We start from the raw sequence: 27,552 nt of genomic DNA on the forward strand, positions 1-27,552 counted from the left end.
TTAAAGTTTAATTTAGTTTAAAGTGTAAATTAGTTGAAAGTTTAAAATAGTTTGAAGTTTAATTTAGTTTAAAGTTTAAATTAGTTGAAAGTTTAAAATAGTTTGAAGTTTAATTTAGTTTAAAGTTTAAAATAGTTGAAAGTTTAAAGTAGTTTGAAGTTTAATTTAGTTTAAAGTTTAAATTAGTTGAAAGTTTAAAATAGTTTGAAGTTTAATTTAGTTTAGTTTAGGGTGTTCTGGGTGCTTGCTATGGTGTTGCTAGGCGGTTGCTAGGGTATTCTGGGTGGTTGCTAGGGTGTTGCTAAGCGGTTGCTAGGGTATTTTGGGTGGTTGCTAGGGTGTTGCTAGGCGGTTGCTAAGGTATTTTGGGTGGTTGCTAGGGTGTTCTGGGTGGTTGCTAGGCGGTTGCTATGGTATTTTGGGTGGTTGCTAGGGTGTTGCTAGGGTGTTCTGGGTGGTTGCTATGGTGTTACTAGACGGTTGCTAAGGTATTTTGGGTGGTTGCTAGGCGGTTGCTAGGGTGTTATGGGTGGTTGCTAGGGTATTCTGGTTGGTTGCTAGGGTGTTCTGGGTGGTTGCTAGGCGGTTGCTATGGTGTTTTGGGTGGTTGCTAGGGTGTTGCTAGGCGGTTGCTAAGGTATTTTGGGTGGTTGCTAGGCGGTTACTAGGGTGTTCTGGGTGGTTGCTAGGGTGTTCTGGGTGGTTGCTAGGCGGTTGCTAGGGTGTTTTAGTGGTTTCTATGGTGTTGCTAGGCGGTTGCTAGGGTGTTCTGGGTGGTTGCTATGGTGTTGCTAGGCAGTTGCTAAGGTATTCTGGGTGGTTGCTAGGCAGTTGCTAGGGTGTTCTGAGTGGTTGCTATGCTGTTGCTAAGGTGTTCTGGGTGGTTGCTAGGCGGTTGCTAGGCGGTTGCTAGGGTGTTCTGGGTGGTTGCTATGGTGTTGCTAGGCGGTTGCTAGGGTATTCTGGGTGGTTGCTATGGTGTTGCTAGGGTGTTCTGGGTGGTTGCTATGGTGTTGCTAGGCGGTTGCTAGGGTGTTCTGGGTGGTTGCTATGATGTTGCTAGGCGGTTGCTAAGGTATTCTGGGCGGTTGCTAGGCAGTTGCTAGGATGTTCTGGGCGGTTGCTATGGTGTTGCTAGGTGGTTGGTAGTTGTCACAGATGGTTACTATGGAGTTTTTATAGAGTCCTTAGCATGATCTTGGTATGATTTAGCACTTAACTAATTGATATTAGCATGTAGCTATTCACTGCTAGCATGTGTAGCATGTTGGAAGTGCTGTTTGCTAGCATGAGTCAAAAGAGCCAAACCTCATCTCTATACGATGTTCTGATACAGAGATATAGGTCTTGCAAAACGGTTGCTAGGGTACTCAAGTTTGGTTGCTATGGAGTTGCTTGGGAGCTTGAAGCTTTAAACTTAAAACGTTTAAAGTGGTTTGAAGTTTAAAGTAGTTTACGAGTTTTGAGTTTACAAGTTTAAATGAGTTTAGAGTTTAAGTTTAAATGAGTTTAGTGTGTGTGTGTGTGTGTGTGTGTGTGTGTGTGTGTGTGTTCACACACACACACACACACACACACTCAGAGTTTATGAGTTTAGAGTTTATAAGTGTATAAATTGATGAGTTTATAAGTGTAAGAGTTTTTGAGTTTAGAGTTTATAAGTTTTAAATGAGTTTAGAGTTTATAAGTTTAAATGAGTTTAGAGTTTATAAGTTTAAATGAGTTTAAGAGTTCAGAGTTTATTAATTTATGAGTTTAAGAGTTCATAAGTCTATGAATTCATGAGTTTATAAGTTAATTAGTTTATAAGTGTATGAGTTTAGAGTTCATTAGTTTAAATGAGTCTCATTGGCTAATATAGTATATAGAACGGCAGTTTGGTTTAGTCTTCAAGGTATTTTGATTTGAATTTTCGTCGGTTGGTGAGTTTGAATCTAAATTTGAATTTTTTAGAACTCCCCAATGCAAGTCAATGGGAGTTTTTCCGAGTTTTGATCGTCATTTTTAGGAAAACCGTAAGTCCGATCAGTCTGAAAAGATATAGCACACTCGGTCAGATCAGTTTGAGTGTCTGAGCCGAGTTTGGAGTATGTAGAGTTAAAGCTCTAGGACGAGTTTGAGTCAACAGTTTTTAACAGAAGAATAATAATAATAACTAGATGCGAAAGTTCGTCGAGACAAACTTTAAGTTGGCTTGAGAAAGTTTGGACCAGAAAGTTTTTTGCTAGGCGGTTGCTAGGGTATTCTGAGTGGTTGCTAGGCGGTTGCTAGGATATTTCTGGTGGTTGCTAGGGTCTTTTGGGTGGTTGCTAGGGTGTTCTGGGTGGTTGCTAGGCAGTTGCTAGGGCGTTTTGGGTGGTTGCTAAGATATTTTGGGTGGTTGCTAGGGTCTTTTGGGTGGTTGCTAGGGTCTTTTGGGTGGTTGCTAGGCGGTTGCTAGGGTATTTTGGGTGGTTGCTAGGGTGTTCTGGGTGGTTGCTAGGCTGTTTTGGGTGGTTGCTAGGGTGGTCTGGGTGATTGCTAGGCGGTTGCTAGGCGGTTGCTAGGGTATTTTGGGTGGTTGCTAGAGTGTTCTGGGTGGTTGTTAGGCAGTTGCTACGGTGTTCTGAGTGGTTGCTATGGTGTTGCTAGGGTGTCCTAAGGTATTTTGGGTGGTTTCTAGGGTGTTCTGGGTGGTTGCTATGGTGTTGCTAGGGTGTTCTAAGGTATTTTGGGTGGTTGCTAGGGTGTTCTGGGTGGTTGCTATGGTGTAGCTAGGGTGTTCTAAGGTATTTTGGGTGGTTGCTAGGGTGTTCTGAGTGGTTGCTATGGTGTTGCTAGGGTGTTCTAAGGTATTTTGGGTGGTTGCTAGGGTGTTCTGAGTGGTTGCTATGGTGTTGCTATGGTGTTCTAAGGTATTTTGGGTGGTTGCTAGGGGGTTCTGGGTGGTTGCTATGGTGTTGCTAGGGTGTTCTAAGGTATTTTGGGTGGTTGCTAGGGTGTTCTGGGTGGTTGTTAGGCAGTTGCTAGGGTGTTCTGAGTGGTTGCTATGGTGTTGCTAGGGTGTTCTAAGGTATTTTGGGTGGTTGCTAGGGTGTTCTGGGTGGTTGCTAGGCGGTTGCTAGGGTGTTCTGGGTGGTTGCTATGGTATTGAGGGCGGTTGATATGGTGTTACTAGGTGGTTGGTAGTTGTCACAGATGGTTACTATGGAGTTTTTATAGAGTCCTTAGCATGATCTTGGTATGATTTAGCACTTAACTAATTGATATTAGCATGTAGCTATTCACTGCTAGCATGTGTAGCATGTTGGAAGTGCTGTTTGCTAGCATGAGTCAAAAGAGCCAAACCTCATCTCTATACGATGTTCTGATACAGAGATATAGGTCTTGCAAAACGGTTGCTAGGGTACTCAAGTTTGGTTGCTATGGAGTTGCTTGGGAGCTTGAAGCTTTAAACTTAAAACGTTTAAAGTGGTTTGAAGTTTAAAGTAGTTTACGAGTTTTGAGTTTACAAGTTTAAATGAGTTTAGAGTTTAAGTTTAAATGAGTTTAGTGTGTGTGTGTGTGTGTGTGTGTGTGTGTTCACACACACACACACACACACACACACACACACACACACACACACACACACACACACACACACACACACACACTCAGAGTTTATGAGTTTAGAGTTTTTAAGTGTATAAATTGATGAGTTTATAAGTGTTAGAGTTTTTGAGTTTAGAGTTTATAAGTTTTAAATGAGTTTAGAGTTTATAAGTTTTAATGAGTTTAGAGTTTATAAGTTTAAATGAGTTTAAGAGTTCAGAGTTTATTAATTTATGAGTTTAAGAGTTCATAAGTCTATGAATTCATGAGTTTATAAGTTAATTAGTTTATAAGTGTATGAGTTTAGAGTTCATTAGTTTAAATGAGTCTCATTGGCTAATATAGTATATAGAACGGCAGTTTGGTTTAGTCTTCAAGGTATTTTGATTTGAATTTTCGTCGGTTGGTGAGTTTGAATCTGGATTTGAATTTTTTAGAACTCCCCAATGTAAGTCAATGGGAGTTTTTCCGAGTTTTGATCGTCATTTTTAGGAAAACCGTAAGTCCGATCAGTCTGAAAAGATATAGCACACTAAGTCAGAACAGTTTGAGTGTCTGAGCCAAGTTTGGAGTATGTAGAGTTAAAGCTCTAGGAGGAGTTTGAGTCAGATTTTTTTCCGCTCAGAAGAATAATAATAATAATAAGTTTAAGTACAATATCAGTATGTTGGCTCTCTCAAGCCAACTTAATAAGTTTAAATAGGATTTCAATATGTTGGCTCTCTCAAGCCAACTTAATAAGTTTAAATAGGATTTCAATATGTTGGCTCTCTCAAGCCAACTTAATAATAAGTTTAAGTACAATATCAGTATGTTGGCTCTCTCAAGCCAACTTAATAAGTTTAAATAGGATTTCAATATGTTGGCTCTCTCAAGCCAACTTAATAAGTTTAAATAGGATTTCAATATGTTGGCTTTCTCAAGCCAACTTAATAAGTTTAAATAGGATTTCAATATGTTGGCTCTCTCAAGCCAACTTAATAATAATAATAAGTTTAAATAGGATTTCAGTAAGTTGGCTCTCCAAGCCAACTTAATAAGTTTAAGTACAATATCAGTATGTTGGCTCTCTCAAGCCAACTTAATAATAATAAGTTTAAGTACAATATCAGAAAGTTGGCTCTCTCAAGCCAACTTAATAACTGTCTTAGGTGTGAGTGATCTAATGTTTAGAAGACCTAGCTTTAGAAATTGTTTTTGTTTACTAATAGCAACATTTTCTGTTTTAATAACAATTAGATTTTTCCTAGATCCTGCAGTAGATTTATTATTTGATCTCACTAAACGAGGAATAGACACAGTTTCTATGCAATGTTCTACACTAGTATTTATATCAGTTAAATTGATGCAGCAGAGACTATGATTTGGACTTTTGGTTACTAGTCAAAAGGTATTTAACATTTTGGAGATGTTATCCGACAGAAGATCTGCTCCGATTCTACTTGGGTGTAAGCCATCAGCACGGAAAAGCCTAGGACGCTCCCAAAACAGATTCCAATTATTTACAAAGAGCAGTTTCTGCTCACTGCACCATGACATTAACCATTCATTTAGCGCGAATAATCTACTAAACTTTTCAAGTCCTAGTCGGTACGTGGGAAGCGGTCCTGACACAATGATCATTGTTTCGGGTGATGTGCTGCGTACCGTATCGATCAGATTCCTGAAGTCTTTTTTCAGAACCTCCGTCTGGCGCAGCCTGATGTCGTTCACTCCCCGCGTGCAGGACCACAGTTCCGACGCGCTCGTCACCGTTCAGAATCTCGGGAACGCGAGCAGCTATTTCAGAAACACGAGCACCAGGAAAGCAGTGGCTGTGCACCTTACTTTTATCTAACGTAGCGTGTACGTGCCGAACGATGGAGTCGCCGATGATCACAGCATCGCGTTCTGTTTCACGAAGAGGGGAGAAGCGGTTTTGGGTGGATATCTCGAAAACCGGGAAGGGCGGAGAGATTCTTGGTCTAGACCTGACTCGCGTCTTCCGCTGCGGAACCATCCAGGCTTCGTGGTGGCGTGTTGGAGCGGGAGTGAACGAGACCATGGCTGATCGCGACCAGAGACGGTTCACGTCACGTCTGCCGATCCAGAGACGGTTCACGTCACGTCTGCCGATCCAGAGACCGTTCACGTCACGTCTGCCGATCCAGAGACCGTTCACGTCACGTCTGCCGATCCAGAGACCGTTCACGTCACGTCTGTCGAGCCTGTGTCTTCGGACAAGATGGCCGCCGCCGTGCCTGTTCACGTCACGTCTGTCGAGCCTGTGTTTTTGGACAAGATGGTCGCAGGCGAGCCTGTTCACGTCACGTCTGTCCAGCCTGTGTCTTCGGACAAGATGGCCGCCGCCGAGCCGGTGGTGTCTGTTCCTGAGCCGGTGGTGTCTGTTCCGGAGCCGGTGGTGTCTGTTCCTGAGCCGGTGGTGTCTGTTCCTGAGCCGGTGGGGTCATCTCCGCCATGGCCGCCCGAGGGGTCGTCTCAGCCCTGGCTGCCTGCACGATCTTCTCTACCCTGGCCGCCCGAGGGAGAGTCTCTGCCCTGGCCGCCAGATGGACTGTCGTCTCCGCCCTGGCCGCCAGAAGAACTGTCGTCTCCGTCCTGGCCGCCAGTTAACCCTCTGGGGACCAAGCTGTTTTTGGGGTCCTTGAGATGTTCTGACATGCCTTGACATTTGTGCTTTTTTCAGTTATTTATAAACATGTTAATGGCAAAGGTGTAAATTCACTCTATATAGCACAAACAGGGCTACCATAATATGCGAGCAACGTGTATGTAGATGTTTGTATTTTTAAGAGAATAATGTTTATGCGTGGTTATTGGAAAAAATTAAAATGAAAGTTGCTGAATTAAGACCACAAAACACATATTAAATATGTGTCCATAAGACTTTTGACTAATGGATGTTGTCCCTTTGAGTTCTAGCTTCAAAATGATGTAAAAATAGTCTTGCTTTATCGTTCACAAAAAAAAATACATTGATTTAAATGGTGTAAAACAGGTTTTGCTTGGAAAGCCAATATGCGAGGGGGAGGAGTAGTTTACACCTTAGATTACAATGTCCCACCCACTCTGCATAATGAGCCATTCATTCAGGTGTGACACTGACTGAGCCACAATGCAAGGACAAAAGATGTATTTAGAAGAAGACTTATATTGACCATTTAAGATTTCGCTTACATCTCTCTTGTAAATATGTTTTGCTATTTTATTAAAAATGTTACAATTACAACAATAATTACAATTTCAACAATATTTCAAGTGTACTCTTTCTTTGTAAAAAAAAAAAAAAAAAAGATTATAGGCCTACATTTTATCATATGTATTCATTAGTTTGAATATAGCCAACATTGGAACATCTAACATCTTAGTCTATGAATTTATTTTTGACAAAAATAGTATTTTTTTTGCAGTTTAATACGTTGCTTATACAAATTCCATAACGTTATTCCACACGTGAGAAAAGAAAACAGCCTACCTCACTCCTCAGCGGAATCTGCTCCTCATTTCAGGAGATATTGCTCCTCATCAACACTGTTCTGAGGAATCTTTTCTCCATAAGGTAGGCTATAATGTCTCACTCGCGAGGAGTCGCGACGCGCTTTGTTTACAGCTGATGTGGGCGTTTCACAGCTCTGAAATAGTTCTCAGAATTTGCGTTTGAATAGCACGCGCTCTCCGGGGAGTGGTCACATTACTGTGAATTAGCTCGTAATGAGCTCGACAGGAGTCGCTCTCTTTTTATACAGATTACAGAAGCTGAGAATATTTGTTTTTTATATAAATGACTTCATTTAAAAGATGCGATCTCAAGCTTTATGCCCGTGGGTCTGTTTGCCTGTTTGACTGAATTTTCGTGGAGTTATAGATCATTTTCGAACACGTTTCAAATGGGAGTTTACTGACAGAGAGAAGGCAGAAATCGCATCATGTTAATTTTTCTTTATTTGTCAAAAAGCAAAACACTTTATTTTTATTGTGAGTATACAGAAAAAAAATAGAAACTGAACAGGATCGATTGATGTATTACACGAAAATGAAAGATCAAAATTAACAGAGCATTTAGTGTTTATTTTCATTGCTAAAAAAAAAAAACGAGCAAAACGCGCAGGCGCGTTTGTGGTCCCCAGAGGGTTAAGCCATCACCCCCTGTCCTTGTTCCCCTCCATGGACCTGGCCCCCCATCCCTCCCCCTGATCCTTCACTGTTCTGCCTCCCGCCTTGGACTCTTGTTTTGTGTTGTAGTTTTTGTCGTCTTGTAGCGTCTGGTAGCCGCTCCGTAGAGGGGGGGTTATGTCACGGTGTCAGGTTGTGTTCTCCAGGTGTCCACTAGATGTCCTCCTTCCTCACGGTGTCTGTCACATTTTGAACTACATTCCCCACGATCCTTGTCTCATCATTGCACTCAGCCATTTCCCCATTAGCATTGTCATTTCCCTGTGTATATAACCCTGTCTGTGTTAGTATGTGTCACGGAGTCCTTGTTTTTATCATGCCACTTCAGTGTCTGTTTCTTGTCTGCGCTTGTCTTGTGTTTTGGATTGCTATATTGGTATTTGACCCATGCCTGGACTTGACCACTGTTTTTGGATTTTCCCTTAATAAATATACTTACTGCAAATTGGATCTTCCCTGCTTCCCGTGTGTGGATCGTGACAATAATGTATTTGTGATAAGTAACTCCATGATATTTGTAATCAGTTTTGATATCAAATTTCATAATTCTAAATGAATAAAGACTCACACATGACACTGAGGCTGACAGCAGCAGAGGGTAGATGTTCATGTCTCTGACGGCACAGCTGGAACTGCCAGAACCACTGCAGACTGCCTGAAATCACTGCGGTCTGTGAATCGCTGCGGACTGACTGAAATCGTTGCGGTCTGACTGAAATCACTGCGGACTGACTGAAATCGCTGTGGACTGACTGAAATAACTGCGGACTGACTGAAATCGCTGCGGACTGACTGAAATCGCTGCGGACTGACTGAAATCGCTGCGGTCTGACTGAAATCACTGCGGACTGACTGAAATCACTGCGGACTGACTGACTGAAATAACTGCGGACTGACTGAAATCGCTGCGGACTGACTGAAATCGTTGCGGTCTGACTGAAATCACTGACTGACTGAAATCACTGCGGACTGACTGAAATCGCTGCGGACTGACTGAAATCGCTGCGGACTGACTGAAATCACTGCGGACTGACTGAAATCGTTGCGGTCTGACTGAAATCACTGCGGACTGACTGAAATCGTTGCGGACTGACTGAAATCACTGCGGACTGACTGACTGAAATAACTGTGGACTGACTGAAATCGCTGCGGACTGACTGAAATCGTTGCGGTCTGACTGAAATCACTGACTGACTGAAATCACTGCGGACTGACTGAAATCACTGAGAACTGACTGAAATCACTGCGACTGACTGAAATCACTGCGGACTGACTGAAATCGCTGCGGACTGACTGAAATCACTGCGGACTGACTGAAATCACTACGGACTGACTGAAATCACTGCGGACTGACTGAAATCACTGTGGACTGACTGAAAACACTGTGGAACTTTAAAGCCTTTCTGCTTTTGCCCCAGATGAATCTATCTGTCAGATTGCAGGTAGGTATACAGATTGACTGTTTCTTGCTCCAGCACCAGCTGTGGGCCTGAACCTGAGGAAACTATGCTTTCTTACCATTTCCTAAATCTAAATAAATAATGAAAATGAAGGATGGAAGTGGATTACCAGAAACATTAAGTTGAATTCTTGGTTGACCAACCCATTTTTGTTTAGCAGTTGCAGTTATTAATCTGAAACAATACTCTTGCTTATCATTTTCAGTGACGTTGTGCAGTCTGAGGACGGCAGTTTTGTTTTGTCTGTCTTCAATGTGCTAACAGAAGCCTACTATCGGTCAATGAGCGACGGCTCGTGGTTCCATCACAGAAAGACACAAAATCACTTTCCAGAACATTCTCATTCACGGTTCCATGCTGGTGGAATGCTCTCCCCACCCTCATCCGGAATGCAGAATCCCTGACAACATTCAAAAGACAGCTGAACCGAGAGCACTAAACCTCATAAAAAAAATGTCCTTTTCCTTTTAATCATCCCTTATTGGGCTTATGCTACTCTGAGCAATGCCTGAACTTCATATATTTTGAGCACTTCATGCATTGTTTTTGCCTCTTCACGATGACTCTAATTTAGTCCTAAATTGTAAGTCGCTTTGGAAAAAAGCGTCTGCTAAATGACTAAATGTAAATGTAAAATGTGCAGTCTGAGGACGGCAGTTTTGTTTTGTCTGTCTTCAATGTATTCAACCCTGTCTTTATACTCTTTATACTATGTCTATATGTCAACCAATCCAATGTCAGTGAAAATGATTGACAGTCTGAGAGGGTTTCTGATTGGCGAACAGCAGCTTTAAAAAACAAAAAAAGCTTACAGCTCTAAAAACAACTGTGATTCACCAGAAGTAAAGAGCAGAAAGATTAGAGAAAGCTCTACAAACCAACACAGCTCTACAAACCAACATAAATACACACATCCACTTCATACACTCCAAAACTAGCAATAAAGCGTCTGAAAATGGTTTGTTTTCGTCTTTGGTTAGTACAAAAAGACTCTCCAACACACAAACATCTGATAAGATCAGGGGTGGAGTGGAGGTGTTGCACTGCTGAACTGTGCTTGCATTGCTCATGAATGTGAAGAATTAGCCTCAAGCAAGTGTAGCAGGGCGCGGAAATCGGAGGAGATCGACTAGTGACTACGCCACCCTGGAATCTTGCCAGGGACAATACAATGGAATTTCTGCTTTAAGACAACACAGGTTCGTTCACAGTAAAGTGGCAGGAGACGTGGATACAAAAATATATATAAATTTTATTCAAAATAAATACTTTGTATAAGATTCACAAGACACAATCAACAACACATAGACAACAATGTCACTATTCAACAAGACACACACCGAGCGACCTGAGAAGTCAGCGAACAAGGAGCCGAGGCAGAGCAGGGGATAAAGGGCACATAAGGTCTCCACGGCAAGTCACCTGGCCCATACACCTGTGCGCACACACACTCACACACAAGTACACACGCCACTCATGACACAGCACTCGTGAGAAAGACCACCACCAGCAATCCGCCCCTGCTTTACGCACTCAGCTCCTGTAACGACAGAATGAAGTTACACAGAGAATTGTCACAGTTGAAACGCACTCAGAATTGTCAGTTGAAACACACTCAGAATTGTCACAGTTGAAACACACTCAGAATTGTCACAGTTGAAACACACTCAGAATTGTCACAGTTGAAACACTCAGAATTGTCATTTGAAACACTCAGAATTGTCAGTTGAAACATTCAGAATTGTCACTTTACAGAGACAACGAATGGAATAGGGGTGTTCACACTTTTCAATTTAAACCTTACAGATTTGAAATCAAAATACAAAAAAATAACTAATACAAAAGAAAAAGATATAAACCACAAACACACACACACGTAATACACAAACACAAAATACAACGATGTCCGTCCAATTGTTAACAGCAAAGCAACAGCGCCTTCGGACAGTAGTTCCACGCAGTCCAACCGCAAGAAAGCTAATCGGCCATGCAGACGCCACCCATCCGTACTTGATGCATCTTATGGGTACGATTCCTGGGAACCAAACCAGTCAGGCAGATAAACGCATACATGCAGACTAAGGGCTCGTCCAGTCGATCGGGAGGACAGCGTGTGCCAGCGGAAACTAAGCACTTCCATATTGAGGTGTAAACATTCATACTGGCCGTACTTCTCACTCCAAACTTTGACAGAGGAGGAACAACCTCAATAAACTGCCAGCCGCAGGAAACTCGTACGCCACTCTGGATGGCGACCGAATGACGACCCATGAAGGGGCGGTGACTCGTTAACACCATAGCCAGCCCGTTTATATATGCTGCTACAGCCCACTGATAGGAGGAAACTCAACAAGTGGACTAACCAACCACATGCAGGCAGGAAGAATTTCATTGGCCCTGCCACACAAGCTTAAACCTTTTCCCTCTGGAAGACCCGTTTGTGTTTTAATTTCACAACATCAGATTATTGTGTCTTTAGTGTTCCAACAGCCTGTCTACACCAGCCTGAGACCAAAACCATTGATCCTCATGTCAGAAGTAGTACGTACTTTGAGTATGTCAGAAATAAAAGCAGGACTAAGGTTTTATCAAAGGTTTGGAGTTAGATTAGATCTGTCAGTGGAGGAGACACTTGATCGTCCCCTCACAATTCTCTCAAAAGCAGTTTAATTTGATCTATTGTTCATAACTGATCAGCACAAATAGAAATTATAACAACTGGTAAATCTGATAAAAGGCAGACAAATTCATCCAAATAAAATTAATTGTTTTATATATTTCAAAAATACTAAGTATCAAAAATAAAAAAATGATTTGGCCCCAAACGAGCCGACTGAACAGCAGTGCTCAATGTACATACTGTCTAGGATTGCATAACTGGCCCTGAGCATGTATGTCAAGCTGTGTGTGTGTGTGTGTGTGAGAAAGAGGGTACATATTTCAGCTTATGAATGGTGTTTTGTGAAAAAAAATTAACTTGGGTAGTGGATAAAATGATAGTGGCTCTATAAACAATGAAATACGTTTGGTTTATTAATATGTATATAATGTGTAATATATATATATATATATATATATATATATATATATATATATTATTAATATTTTGGATTTTGCACATTGCAGACGGTCTCATATTTTATAGATTTATATTATAAGACTCGTTTTGAGTAAAATTAAGTTGTAGCTCGTCATCTATGGATTGGAAATAGCTGTCATTTGAGTTTTAACAACGTTTAGCTCATGATTTATTGATCTGGGAAGTGGATCTGTGAATAACTTTACTGAACTCCTTGAACTAAGCACGGTCCGTTTTTCTTTATACTTAAGTCCAAGTTCAAAATAAAACTCTATGAACCGCTCCATTGTTAACGTATGGAGCTGTCTGAAACACGGATTAAACAGGAAGTGTTTGTCCGAACCCGCAAAAGTTTTGAAAAATAAGGTGAGACTCAAGATTTTTAGAAGTAATAATACAGAGTTGAGTGGCTCCTCACTTTTTTTGTGCAAAGTGTCAGGGGAAAATAAAAGAGGATTCCCCAGTTGACAAATGCCACCTTAGCATGAAATCTGCCACTGGTTACAGCAATGCCACCCTGACTGAAGATGGCAATGAGAACAACAACATCTGTCAAGCTGACACTGCTGTAACAGTGGATATCAATCATGAGGATCATCTTTAAAGGTTTAAAGACAAAAGTCACAACTCCTTTAGAAAAACTGGTTCTGTTAGTTTTCTGAAAAAGTTCTGGTTTAACAGGTTTGAGTTCTGAAGAAAACAACTCCACAGTCCTTTATGAAAATGCACGTTTAAAGGAGTTTCAAAGTAACTTCAAGACAGTTCAAGTTCAGTGGAGGAACAAGCAACACCACACGTCATTATTCATGGTTAGTAAATACTACTTTATAAAATACTGATATATATATATTTAAAAGTGTCATGTATCTGTTCACATTGATCTAGACCTAATAAACAGCATTGACACATTGTTTATACAGTTTTTTTATTGCTTAGCACTAGCAGGGCTGTCAAATCTTGAGTTTAGCTTGATGTGAGAATTATAGAGCGATATGAGAGAAACAGAGACTTTTTCATATCAGAGTAATCTGCTCTTGTCTGTCAGAATCAGTGTCTTTGCTCTGTGAGTTTTCACTGCATGAGAATATGGTTGTGTAACGTGAGTAAGTGTGAGAACAGTGTCAATAGCGTGAGTCTCGCACTGAATGTCTGAGAGTTGGCAGCACTGGCACTAGTCTAGACTTGGAATTAAGCTTTTCTCCCCGAATCACAGAAGCGAACACTATGAGATGCCATGAGATCTCTTATTTATTATTATATGTTGAGACATAGCAGAGAAAACCAATTTACTGGAGAGATGGCCTTCATTCGTCAATACACAAAGGTTGGGCATTTATATGCTGACCAAAGGAACATAAATTATCTTTACTAGGTAGAGAAATGTGTTCATGTTTAAAATGTATATCTCATGCTACACAATCCTCATTCCTTAAAGAGAATACTTCAGTCAACATATGCATCAGTGGAAACTATGCTAGATTGCATTCACATTCCTCTGTGGTAAAAACTAACTCCTCTCACTCCTCTCCATGGCCTTGGCATGTGATCCTCACACACACTTGATGTGCGGATATATGAATGTTCCTAAAAATGTTATAGCCATGAATAAAGGCTTTTATTTTGTTCTAAATTCTTGAGTGCCTTTCGTTCTGACTTTATACTCCAGTAGCTCTCTTTGCATCTCGTGTTCAATAAGTTTCAGGAGTGTTTCTCATCAGACTCTTGTACATTGGATGAAAGCCTTACGACAGTCGAGTGTCTCACAAAACAAACCAATGTCAGACACACACTCTCAACAGACGCTGGTATGCAGTACGACAGAGAAGAGCTGTTCTGTTGAAGAGCATGTAGAAGGAAGAGTACGACCTGATCACACAAGCTTTTCAGAGTATGTTTTGATCATGATCATTGCTTGCATTTATCAGTCTATGTAATCCAGTGTTTTCAAATATGATTAAGAGGAGGAATGAAGGATCTAAGGGTTACAACAACCTGTTTTAATTTAAGCCACCAGACATTGGTGTTGTTTTATTTTCTTTCCTTTTATATTTACTTCCATATTCATTTAAGTAGTTGTCATTTGATTTATTCATATTATTATTCATTAGAATTTTATGTTTTTATAATTTATATTACTTATACTTGCTCTTGCAATGCTTGCTATTGTTGTTTAACCCTCTGGGGTCTAAGGTGTTTTTGGGGTCCTTGAGATGTTTTGACATGCCCTGACATTTGTGCTTTTTTCAGTTGCTTATAAACATATTAATGGCAAAGGTGTAATTACACTCTATTTAGCACAAGCAGGTCTACCATAATATGTGAGCAACATGTATGTACATGTTTGTATTTTTGAGAGAATAATGTTTATACATGTTTATTAAAAAAACTAAAAATGAAAGTTTCTGAAATAGGGCCACAAAACACATACTAAATATGTGTCCACAAGACTTCTGACTAATGGATGTTGTCGCCTAGAGTTTTTCCTTCAAAATGATCTGAAAATCATCCTGCCTAAACATTCACATAAAACAATACATTGATTTAAATTTTGTAAGACACTTTTTGTTTGGAAAGGCAATATGCGTGTGGGCGTAAACGATCCAACACCATCATGAATAATAAGTGGTTCACACCTGAGAAGACAACGACCTTATACACTCACCTAAAGGATTATTAGGAACACCTGTTCAATTTCTCATTAATGCAATTATCTAATCAACCAATCACATGGCAGTTGCTTCAATGCATTTAGGGGTGTGGTCCTGGTCAAGACAATCTCCTGAACTCCAAACTGAATGTCAGAATGGGAAAGAAAGGTGATTTAAGCAATTTTGAGTGTGGCATGGTTGTTGGTGCCAGATGGGCCGGTCCGAGTATTTCACAATCTGCTCAGTTACTGGGATTTTCACGCACAACCATTTCTAGGGTTTACAAAGAATGGTGTGAAAAGGGAAAAACATCCAGTATGCGGCAGTCCTGTGGGCGAAAATGCCTTGTTGATGCTAGAGGTCAGAGGAGAATGGGCCGACTGATTCAAGCTGATAGAAGAGCAACTTTGACTGAAATAACCACTCGTTACAACCGAGGTATGCAGCAAAGCATTTGTGAAGCCACAACACGCACAACCTTGAGGCGGATGGGCTACAACAGCAGAAGACCCCACCGGGTACCACTCATCTCCACTACATATAGGAAAAAGAGGCTACAATTTGCACGAGCTCACCAAAATTGGACACTTGAAGACTGGAAAAATGTTGCCTGGTCTGATGAGTCTCGATTTCTGTTGAGACATTCAGATGGTAGAGTCAGAATTTGGTGTAAACAGAATGAGAACATGGATCCATCATGCCTTGTTACCATTGTGCAGGCTGGTGGTGGTGGTCTAATGGTGTGGGGGATGTTGTCTTGGCACACTTTAGGCCCCTTAGTGCCAATTGGGCATAATTTAAATGCCACGGCCTACCTGAGCATTGTTTCTGACAATGTCCATCCCTTTATGACCACCATGTACCCATCCTCTGATGGCTACTTCCAGCAGGATAATGCACCATGTCACAAAGCTTGAATCATTTCAGATTGGTTTCTTGAACATGACAATGAGTTCACTGTACTAAAATGGTCCGCACAGTCACCAGATCTCAACCCAATAGAGCATCTTTGGGATGTGGTGGAACGTGCCCTGGATGTGCATCCCAAAAATCTCCATCAACTGCAAGATGCTCTCCTATCAATATGGGCCAACATTTCTAAAGAATGCTTTCAGCACCTTGTTGAATCAATGCCACGTAGAATTAAAGCTGCAGTCGGCAAGTCTGGCAGATTGAGTGGACTTAGCCAAAATTTTGAATGTTTACAACTCTCATGCCCCTCCCCCACTACCAACGAGCACCCGCCCATCGTCAGTGCTTGTGTACCTGATTTTCTGTGAACGCGTCCGTCTCTTCAGCATCGATCAACACCATGGACTCGGAGGTAGGCTGCCCTGGCTAATCTATCCATAGATAGCAATAACCGAGGAATTGGAAGCTTGTTAGTAGATTTTCTCTCCGCCATCACGCTTCGTACAATCTTCAGGCGAACTTCAGGCGTGTCGTGTGCATGTGATATTGTAATGTGCGCATCTGCGCGAGGGAGGGGGGATCTGTGGCGTGTGCACGAACTGTGATTGACAGTCAGATCTCACACCCCCCTGCGCTGATTGGACCCGATGAGACGGGAGCGGTGGATTTTTGCAAAACAAATAACACGCTCCAGGTGGAGTTAGAAGCTCGGGTTTTTTTCTAAAACCACCTTATTTATGTTGTTCTGTCGGATTATAGTGTCAATTTCACTGAATTTGATCAAAAAAATGTTGCCGACGGCAGCTTTAAGGCAGTTCTGAAGGCGAAAGGGGGTCAAACACAGTATTAGTATGGTGTTCCTAATAATCCTTTAGGTGAGAGTATATATACTACAAAACTGGTTCACAGTTGGAAACATCTTGAAAAAAATGTGTATTTTCCACTTGTATTTTTGCTTGCAAATTGTATAGTATCCAAGGTAAACATTTCTAGTAATTGTGCAGTTAATTATTATACTGTATTTTCAGAAGGGTTTAGATATATCCTCTCCCCAAATTTGTCACTAATAAAACACAATAAAAATTATTTAAAGAGAAGGCTTATATTGACCTTTTAAGATTTTGTTTACATCTACCTTGTAAATATATTCTTTGCTATTTTATTAAAAATGTTACAATTACAACAACAATTAAAATATTAACAATATTTCAAGTGTAATCTTTCTTTGTAAAAACTAAAGTACACATTTTATCATACGTATTTCAAATTAGTTTAAATATAGCCTACATTGGAACAAACACTATAATAACATCTTAGTTGATTATTTTTGACAAAACATAATATAAATATGTAACATATGAGCAGAAATTGGTGAACAAAAGCTTATTTGATGTGGCAGTAGTCTATTTTACAGTAAAAACTTTATAATCTATCCAAAACTAGTCAACGAAATGTCTTTCATATTTCGTCTGTAACATAGGCCTATTGTTTTTATGATATATTAGGGCATATAAATGTTAATTTGCAGTTTAATACGTTGCTTATACAAAGACATTTTATTTTAACATATTTCAGTCGTTTTTTTTCTCATCTCAGTATAGCAATATAGTTCGGTAAAAGCCGTTCATTCATTCACACACAGACAAGCGATTCATATTTAAACAGTCTTTTTGCAGTTTACAGACACTATTGCATATTGCGATTAGAACAAAGCAAATAAGAATAAAAAATTTACTATTCACAATACTCAGCTGGATCCGTTGCTCCTCGAAGTGAAACTAAACCGGCACTTCTGAGGTAAATTTCCCAGGATTATTATTACTATAGTATTATTTCTCACAGCCTCATAAAGTACATGAGTCTGATTAAACATGAAGTGTTTTATCCATAGACTGTAAAAAATATGGACAAAGCGTCTGTGACGTCACCCATAGACTTTCTGAAGAACGGTTTTGAGGCTGTTTATGGGGGGTATGGGCGGCGCCATCTTGGAAAATCTTGGGAAATCCTAACCCAGCCCACCTTCTGGCCAATCCATATATGGGTAAAAGGGCGGGCTTTGTGTGAGACTGGAACGTCATTTTCGTGCGAAGAAAGCAACATAAACAACAATGGATGACATACAGCAGATCTTGTTCTTGCTTCTCGGCGTGTTTGTCACAAGAAGCCAAGCGCCGACATTAGGCGTTTCTCGATAGTAAGTACGCAAAGTTCGGACTTAATTGCCAAGTCCGACTCAGGAGAATGACTCCCGAGGACACGAGTCCGGTAATTCTGCAAATGGAACAGCACGCGTCACTCAGCTCACTCTGCTACTCCGGTATCTCTGTATGTATATTTTAGGCAACAATAAAACGAAATATGTTATAAAACACCACACTCCCTCTTTTCGTTTTCATTTAAAGAAATCTTAAACATTATAGCCACACAAATGTGGTTCAGGCAACGCGTATTGATTATATTCACTGCATATAACGTTAGCCTATTTATAACAAAACGAAATATAAAACACAACCCTGCCTCTTTTCGTTTAAATAAAATATAAAAATATTAAACATTTTAATATGGTCCAGGCAATATGTGCATTTGTACTAAACAACAGATGTTGCAGTAAACATTACAGATCATCTTTGTTGTATTAAAATTTAAAATGACAAAACTCAACCCAGTCTCTTTTTGTTAAATTTCAGTTTTATCAATATTAGCCATTATAAAAGTATCAGTAAAAGGTACAAGAAGCTATACAAATAAAGCAAACAATTCAGTCAAACATACAAAGGCAGCGCTCTAGTCTAACCATACAACGGTAAAGTTAAATAGCTTATAAAGTTATGAAACTTCACTTAGCCCTCAGCCAAAACGATTGGCCAGGGAACAAATTATAGATTCACGAGACCAAAAATCGCCCGTTAGATATACACAAGACGAATTATATCTCATGTTTAACCACTACAGAGACGCCAGAGTCAGCGGCAAACGTCAGAACGACTAGCCGAGGAAAGGCTGTTCCAGGCGTAGTACATGAGTGCCAAGCGCACGGTGATCGCCTGGATCTCACAACCTGGATAAAATTTTCATAAATCTTTATAAATAAACCACAGATTTGAGCTTTAAACAACTACATTCTCACCTGAAAAACTCTTAAAACTACATTTCATGATACAAAAACAGTAGTATTATATTTCAACTGTATATAAAAAAATGGCGCTTCTTATGTTGTCATTCTCTTTGGCACAGCCTATCCTCGTTATCAGCTGTCAATCAAGCTGTCAATCAAAGTTAACCACGCCCTTATTTGTCATACATTTTAACATGGGGGTCTACGGACATTTGCTCCCTTTTGGGACCTCCCCCTAGCGGATTTTCGATGTATTGCAATTTTTCGCACTTCCGGGTAGGCTTCATTTTTCAGATTAGAATGTTGCCGCTTGGTTTTATCCAGCTGATGTGGCCGTTGACACGTTTGCATGGATTGCCTCAGATCATTTGCGTTTGAATAGCGCGCACTCTCCGTGGGTGTGTTCACATTAACACTTAATGAGCTATAATGAGCTGTAATGAGATCGACTGACATCTCTCTCTTTTCATACAGATTACATAAACTGGGAATATTTGTTTTTTATATTAATTACTTCATTTAAAAGAAGAGAATTCAAGCTCCATGCCTGTGTGACTTTATGCCTGTGTGACTGAGTATTCGCTGAGTTATGGTTCATTTTCGGATGCGTTTCAGAATGGACTACACTGACAGAGAGAAGACAGAACTCGCATCATGTTTATTTTTCTTTATTTGGCAAAAAGCACAACACTTTGTTTTTATTGTGAGTATTGTGATAGAAATATTTTATGTAATGGGTATTTTTAACATTAAATGTACAGAGAAACGCAGACTAAGGATGCTCAGGTCAAAGGCCATATATACTTAAAGGTGCCCTAGAATTTGAAATTGAATTTATCTTGGCATAGTTAAATAACAAGAGTTCAGTACATGGACATGACATACAGTGAGTCTTAAACACCATTGTTTTCTCCTTCTTATTTAAATCTTGTTTTTGAAAAACACACCTGACAAATAGGTGAATCTCCACATAACACCGACTGTGACGCAACAGTCGGGATCATTAATATGTACGCCTCCAAAAATTTGCATATGCCAGCCCATGTTCAATGCCAGGCAGAACAGAACTGCGCAGTCAACAGTCAAATGTCAACAGGCGTGGTTGATGTTTATCTATAATCGGATACCGCAAGAGTTTAATTCGAAGTTGTTAGTTTGCTCTGCCCATTTCACCACGGACTGTTTTTCTAACCTGGGACAATATCAAGCAGGCTTCTCTCAGCGTTTCATACTGAAGAAGGGGGCAATCCCAACTATATTCCAGCAAGCGGTAAGTAGTGATTTACTACAGAAGTAGCGATCAACTTCACATCGTTTCTCTTAGTAGGATGAAAATAATCGTACTTAAACTGTGATTAATATATATACAGAAAGCGATCAAAGAACAATCCCTTTCCAATCGCCCAAGCTGTCAATCACACAGTGCGAGTTTATCTGGACACTTGCCAAAACTCGTTATGAAATCAATGACGCTGTTACACTGCACAACAAAGCTCTTACTGTACTTACCTCATGTTTGCATTGGTGAAAGCATTAATGAGAGTACAGAAACTGCGTTGCAATGATAAGATCTTTTTTTCACATGATCAACAGACTGTTATCTGCTCAATGCTCATCACTGCAACCTTTTATGTGATGGGAATAGATCTAAATACTTAAAAAACTTCTCACGATTCGTTAATCCCGATAGCTGTAATATTAAAAACGTATAATAGCTGTAATAGTAAAAAGTTTTCCAGATAGTTCCACATGTAATGCAAGATATTTCATATGCAAGCATGTCAGCCAATCACAGCAGTGGGCATTTACATTGAAGTCTCACAGCAGTCTCACAATCCCTTCAAACAGAGCCTTCAAATCAGAGGATGAAATCAGGCTAGGAAATATGCCTTTTATTTCTAAATTATAACAAATTTTGATCGAAAAAACATACTAACATTATAAGGGCACCCCAGGAAACATTCTAAAATAATAAAATAATCCATGCAATGGCACCTTTAACCAAAAAGTGCTTAACACAGTAGAACTAACAGTCATATGACTAGCTAGTAATTCAGGGAACTACCTTGAGATACCGTAGTTATTATTTTTAACAACTGCAAGTTGTTTAAATTGTCCGTTGTGAAGAAGTCAGATTAAGTAGGTTGTATTCATATTAAGAATTTCCATGACAGTTTACACAAAAAAATGTGACACCTCATGATTGTGTGGTTTGAAGGGATGTTTGTCTTCATGAGTTAAAGATGAGAGAATGTCTCCATTTCAAGGTTTTTAGCGTCACAGGACGATGTTGTGAAGCAGTAATTTTCCATTGTTTTTTTCTTGATAATAGCAGCTTGATAGCAGCAGCTAATTTGCATTTAAAGAGACAAAAACAGCACATTTTTGCATTTACATTTACGGGATGAGATAATAAACTAGATTTAAAAACTCGAGACAAACTTTGAAGTTGGCCTGAGAAAGGCTGACCAGAAGGTTTGAAGATATTTTAAATGCTTAAAGTTTGAAGTTTTTAAAGGCAATACAGTCTATCAGAAAAACAGACAAGACACATAGATAGATTGATTTTGGGGTGTTGCTATATGCGGTTGCTTGAGTACTTGGGGTGGTTACTAGTGTGTTGCTATGTGGTTGCTAGGGTGTTGCTATGCGGTTTCTTAGGATGGTTGCTAGGGTACTCAGGGTGGATCCTAAGGTGTTGGCTATTTGGTTGCAAGGGCATTCTTGGTGGTTGCTATGCAGTTTCTAGGAGACTTGGGATGGTTGTTAGGGTAATCTGGGTGGAAATTAGGGTGTAGCTATTTTGTTGCTATGGTATTCTGGATGGTTGCTAGGGTACTCATTGCTAGCATGTTTCAGATAGATGCCATGCATAGCAGAGCATTATAGGACCCCTTTAACAGATGAGTTTGGATTAGAGTGCTGATCCGATCACAGCGCCATTTCATAATCCATATAACATTTGAGCACTTAGGTCAACATGTTAAAGGAGAACTCCGGTCAATTTTAACATTGAGCTCATTTTTTTTGTAAATTTGGAGTGCTGTCAATACAGAGAACAACGACAAAAATCGGTGTTGCCTACACCGTGTTATCCTCTTTTTAAAATTGGCACCCTGTTGACTTCAATGGGGCAAGTTTTAAACCTGCTTTTAGCCTCTTAACATCCTTGATGTGTCATTACAAGTGCACAGCCAATGTGAGTGATTCCTTCAGAGTGAACACGGGTGAATCTGACTGCAGTAGATGTGAAAGATATGAATAAGGCCCCATTTACACTGCATGGTTCAAGTGACCCAATTCCGATTTTTTCCTCTCATGTGGCACAGATCGGAAATGACCGGTGAACGTGTAAGCAGGAAAAAAACGCATGGATTCTGATTTTCTCAGATCGGATTCAGGCCTCATTCATATGTGGTAATAAATCGGATATGAATCGGATACATGCATTTGCGTGTGCCATGTAAGCAGACAAATCGGATATTCCCCAGTAAATGCGAGTCGTACGTCATTAAAAAAGTGACGTCAGGAGGTCGAAGGCTCAACACAGTGGAGTAATTTTTTCTACACCTTGCGAGAGCAATGTTTTGCTGATCTTTGAAAATAGTGTTGAAAGCAAAACACTGCATAATTAGAGATGCGCGGATGGGCTCCAACGTCACCCGAATCCGCAGCCAAAAACAAATCATCCACCCGCACCAATAATTTTCTTTGATTTAAGTATCTGCACCCGATGGTCAAAGTTATTATTCTTATGTGTTGTTACGCGTGAGGATAAATGGATGATCATCACCTTCAACAGCGGACTCGAGGCGACGGTTGATGCGCGCATCTATAATGGCAACATAATAGCCTATGTAACGGAGGCCAGCTAGTAGTTGCTGTGCGAGTAAACCTCACTCCTCTGATCTCAATTGGCGCTCTAGCGACAGACGCTAGAGGCTGCAGCCTTTAGCCTCCTTGCTAGAGTGCCTGACTCTCATGCCGGAGACCCGGGTTCGAGACCCGCACGGAGCGGGGTGTGAAGGACCCGGTGACAGGCGTTACACCTACACTGATGAATGAGCGCTGCTTTTAAATGAACATTTCTTTAAAACCTTAAAAATTTATTTGACAGAATTTAATTTTCTTAATGGCATAAACAGGCTTTACTCCCTTGAAACTTAAACTGGAATGGAACATACTCATATTTTAGAGAATGTAGTTAATATTTTCGTTAATAATGATTTATCATATCCACCCGCGACCCAACCGAAATTAATCAGAATGTTATTTTTATTAGCCTACTTGACCCGCCCGATCCGCGGATTATCCGCAGAGCCCCCGCGGATATAACCACGATCCGCGCATCACTATAATAATTTTGTCTGCTTCTGCATCCATTGCATATCGAGCTGTTTTACTTCATTTTCCGGGTCAGTACCTCTACATTTGGTTGTTTTGGCAGTATATAGTGTAAATGCAAATATCGGATACGGGTCACTTTAAAGATTATGTAAGCGGGTTGTCAAAAAAATCGGATATGGTCAGCAAATCCGAATTGGGCATCAAGACCTGCAGTGTAAATGCAGCCTAAAAGTAATGTTAATTCAGCCAGCGCATATACCTGTATTTACATCCTGTTTTCGGTCGAAGTCCAAAGTAGTCGATTGTCAAGTTCACATGCGTGATCATAGGTAACTAAACCTATGCGCGTGAACTCGACAATCGACTACTTTGGACTTCGACCGAAAACAGGATGTAAATACAGGTATTTGCGCTGGCTGAATTAACATCACTTTTATTCATATCTTTCACATCTACTGCAGTCAGATTCACCCGTGTTCACTCTGAAGGAATCATCTAACATGGCTGGGCACTTGTAATGACACATCAAGGATGTTAAGAGGCTAAAAGCAGTTTTAAAACTTGCCCCATTGAAGTCAACAGGGTGCACATTTTAAAAAGAGGATAACACGGTGTAGACAACACCGATTTTTGTCGTTGTTCTCTGTATTGACAGCACTCCAAATTTACAAAAATGTTAAAATTGACCGGAGTTCTCCTTTAAGAGTGAAACTACTTCAGATCTTTTTCTTTTTATCCTGCAGCTGTGAATCTGTGAAGGGCGATGGCGTCTGTTAAAGTTGAAGATCTGCTCAAGAACTCATTAAAGGACCTGAGAGAAGATGATCTAAAAGAGTTTAAGTGGCACTTAGAGAAAGATCATGAGTGTATAAAAAAGAAAGACATGGAGAATGCAGATATTTTAGACACAGTGGATAAGATGGTAGCATGTTTTGGACCAGAAGAAGCTGTGAAGATCACAGTGACGATCCTGAGGAAGATGAACCAGAACAATCTGGCTGATCAGCTGGAGAAAAAAAACAAGACAGGTAACATTTAATTCACAGTGACTGTTTACCATTGTAATGGTTTGACTTGAACTTTGCTCTTTGCTCTTGCTGATGTGTTTGTGTGACTTAAATTTCCCAGTGAGTGATCCTCTCTCTCACACACACAGGTCAGCCTGAAGGCAATATGAAGACATCTGCAGCTGTTGGAGCTCATTCAGAAGAGATCAGGGGTAAATAATCCCTGTCTGTACATGGAAACAAGAGAAAATATAACAGCAAGCAACAATTACAGGGCCAAGAAGAACAGCAGCAGATCTTATACAAGTACATTTATTAGAACAGACTGTCTAGTCATTTTTTACGAATGGTTAAATGGTTTACAAGAGTCTTAAACCCTGAATTAAAACTTCTACATACGCAGGGTCATTGCAATAACCCCAACCTAACTCTAATACAGTCTCCTGTCTTGCTTGGTGTGAGAGAGAGAGAGAGAGAGAGTGTGTGTGAGAGAGAGAGTTTTTGTGTTTGTGTGTGTGTGTGTGTGGACCCGCTCCTGATGATAATCACACTCTTCATGTCTGTTGATTTCCACAGTCATTGTTCCCAAGACCAGGAACGACCTCCTTCAATGTAAGTCACTAAGAGAACGAGCAGAGAAACTCACTGAGTGTGTTCATGTTCTTCCTGTAGAAGCTGAAAGAAAACATGACAGAAGAGTTCTAGAGTTGATCATGTAAATGATGATTAAACTGAACTAAGTTTAACTGACACTGATGATTTATTGAACATGAAGAGTTCAGCTACATTACTCTCTCTCTCTCTCGCTCTCTCTCTCTCTCTCTCTCTCTCTCTCTCTCACACACACACACTCTCTCTCTCTCTCTCTTTCTACAGTGAACAGGATTACTGTGTGATTGTGTGTGTTGAACACATGCGCTCTCTCTCTCTCTCTCTCTCTCTCTCTCTCTCTCTCTCTCTCTCTCACACACACACACTGTCTGTTTCTCTCTCTCTCTCACACACACACACACACACTATATAAACAGTGAACAGGATTACTGTGTGATTGTGTGTTGAACACATGCTCTCTCTCTCTCTCACACACACTCTGTCTGTTTCTCTCTCTCACACACAAACACACACACACACACACACACACACTATATAAATTCTTGCTTGTGAAAATTGTGGCAAAGCAATTAAAAAAACTGTAAAAGATCAGACAGTTTCATAATTTCTGATTACATAAATATCTGAACATAAGAGTCCTATGTTTTCTGTTTGGTAACCATGGCGATTTCAGTCAGAACCTCATTCAGGACAAAAGCTGTTACAGAATGATATTTCTTTAGTGCTTTATTATCATTGGTTGCTTACAATCCTAAATGAACGAGTCAGATCTGAAATGAAGACTCAAGATAGAAAGTTTCTGTAATTCACTGATGTGTGTTTTCTCTCCATCAGATTCTCATCAGTTTACTCTGGATCTGAACACTGTGAATACATGGCTCCATCTGTCTGAGGAGAAAAGAGTGATTACTGGCACTTACCCAGAGGTTCAGTCGTATCCTGATCATCCAGACAGATTTGATGATTATCCTCAGGTGTTGTGTAGAGAGAGTGTGTGTGGACGCTGTTACTGGGAGATTGAGTGGAGGGGTGAATGTGTGTGTATATCAGTGTCATATAAGAGCATCAGCAGGAAGAGTGATGAGTGTGTGTTTGGATCTAATGATCAGTCCTGGAGTTTGTCCTGCTCTCCTGACAGTTACTCATTCTGGCACAATAACATAGAGACTGATCTCCCTGTAAAGCCCATCAGCAGGAGAACAGGAGTGTGGAGAATAGGAGTGTATGTGGATTACAGTGCAGGAACTCTGTCCTTCTACAGCGTCTCTGACACACTGAGCCTCATACACACAGTCCAGACCACATTCACACACACACTCTATCCTGGGTTTTCTGTTGGTTCTGAATCATCAGTGACACTGTGTTGATGAATGAGAATAGACTGATGAGAGATTCTACCCATAATGCTTTGAGCTGCATGATAAATCAGTGACAGTGAGATGTTCTAGAGTCTCTTATTGTCTCTTCATTACATTAATAACACAGCTGAACTTCTTTCAGTGAAATAAAGAGTGTTAATGGAGATGATGATTTTGCAATTATACTGCCTTGATTAATGCTTGATTTGCTTTAAACTGATGTAATATAAGTACTAATAATGCTTTTGCTTAAGTAAATATATGTAACCCAATTATTAATGCTGTATGGAAAATGTATTCTGTGATTTCATTACCATTAAGAAAACTACTTACTTGCATGAAATGTATGTATTGACTGATTTAGAGTAGAAAGCACTTGTATTGTATTAGAAATAGTTTTCATGATGAATGAAAAATGTAGTAGTTAAGGTGTATGTTACAGACGGTTAAGAGAAAAAAGAAGAGGAAAAGGGCTTGAAGATACTGGAAAGGAATGCGCTGTAAACAACTGAAGGCATTGGCGGACGATTTGGCAGCGCTCCATGTGATGATGTCAGAAGAGAGATTGGCACCAGCGTTTGACCGTCTACGTATAAAAGACTGAGAGAGACTGAACGGACGGATACTGAATAGCGCAATGTCCCTCGACGCCTGATACCAGCTGATTGTACCTTGATTGAAACTTATTTTTGTAACTTTACTATTGTACTTTTATATAAATTTTGTTAACTTTAATAAAACTTATATTATATTATTGGCAAGATATTGTCTACCAGAGTAGTAATTTAAGGGCCTTAAGCAGGAACTGACCACAGGGAAGTCTGCTGAGCAAATTGTAAGTACTTTTTGAATGCTTATAGTTTTGTCCAGATTCGACTTTCCTTACCTACCTGAGAATAATAAAGAAATAGGTAAAAGGTGTAAAGATTAAAGGACACACCATAAAACATGGCGACCAACGTGCTTTAATTGTCTAATTACTGGCCAGAATTAGACAATTGAGTGCTTGCCAAATAGAGTAAGCGTGGATATGCTTAAGGTTAAATAGCTGAGGTAATATATAAATTACTACATAAAAGACGACTAAGCGGAGAAAAAGCCCAGAAAGGGCGGAAATAGACTATTAAAGAAAGACCCAGAAAAGGTGGAAAAGTATTTGCAAATACAACCCAGAAAGGGATAAGATTACTGTTATAATACAGACCCAGAAAGGGAAAAAATTACTGTTATAAAAATAGCCCAGAAAGGGTTAAATGTGCACATAA

At 40.1% G+C, this 27,552-nt stretch overlaps 1 protein-coding gene across 2 annotated transcripts; it reads left to right on the forward strand.

Annotated features, from left to right (window-relative positions):
• Window positions 1–13,002: 13,002 nt before the first annotated feature.
• Window positions 13,003–27,080, forward strand: LOC311081685 (stonustoxin subunit alpha-like). Of its 2 annotated transcripts, XM_084112306.1 has the most exons (6): window positions 13,013–13,094; window positions 14,085–14,173; window positions 24,054–24,338; window positions 24,467–24,529; window positions 24,894–24,929; window positions 25,764–27,080. In XM_084112306.1, the coding sequence occupies exons 3-6, from the start codon at window positions 24,074–24,076 to the stop codon at window positions 26,294–26,296; spliced, it is 897 nt and encodes a 298-aa protein (XP_083968432.1). In that variant the 5' UTR covers window positions 13,013–13,094; window positions 14,085–14,173; window positions 24,054–24,073; the 3' UTR covers window positions 26,297–27,080. The 2 variants fall into 2 exon arrangements, with proteins under 2 accessions (XP_083968431.1, XP_083968432.1); XM_084112305.1 differs by lacking the exon at window positions 14,085–14,173 and having other exon boundaries at window positions 13,003–13,094.
• The last annotated feature ends 472 nt before the right edge of the window (window positions 27,081–27,552 follow it).

Source organism: Abramis brama, assembly GCF_963993115.1.
Source record: "Abramis brama genome assembly, chromosome: 4".
NCBI lineage: Eukaryota > Metazoa > Chordata > Actinopteri > Cypriniformes > Leuciscidae > Abramis > Abramis brama.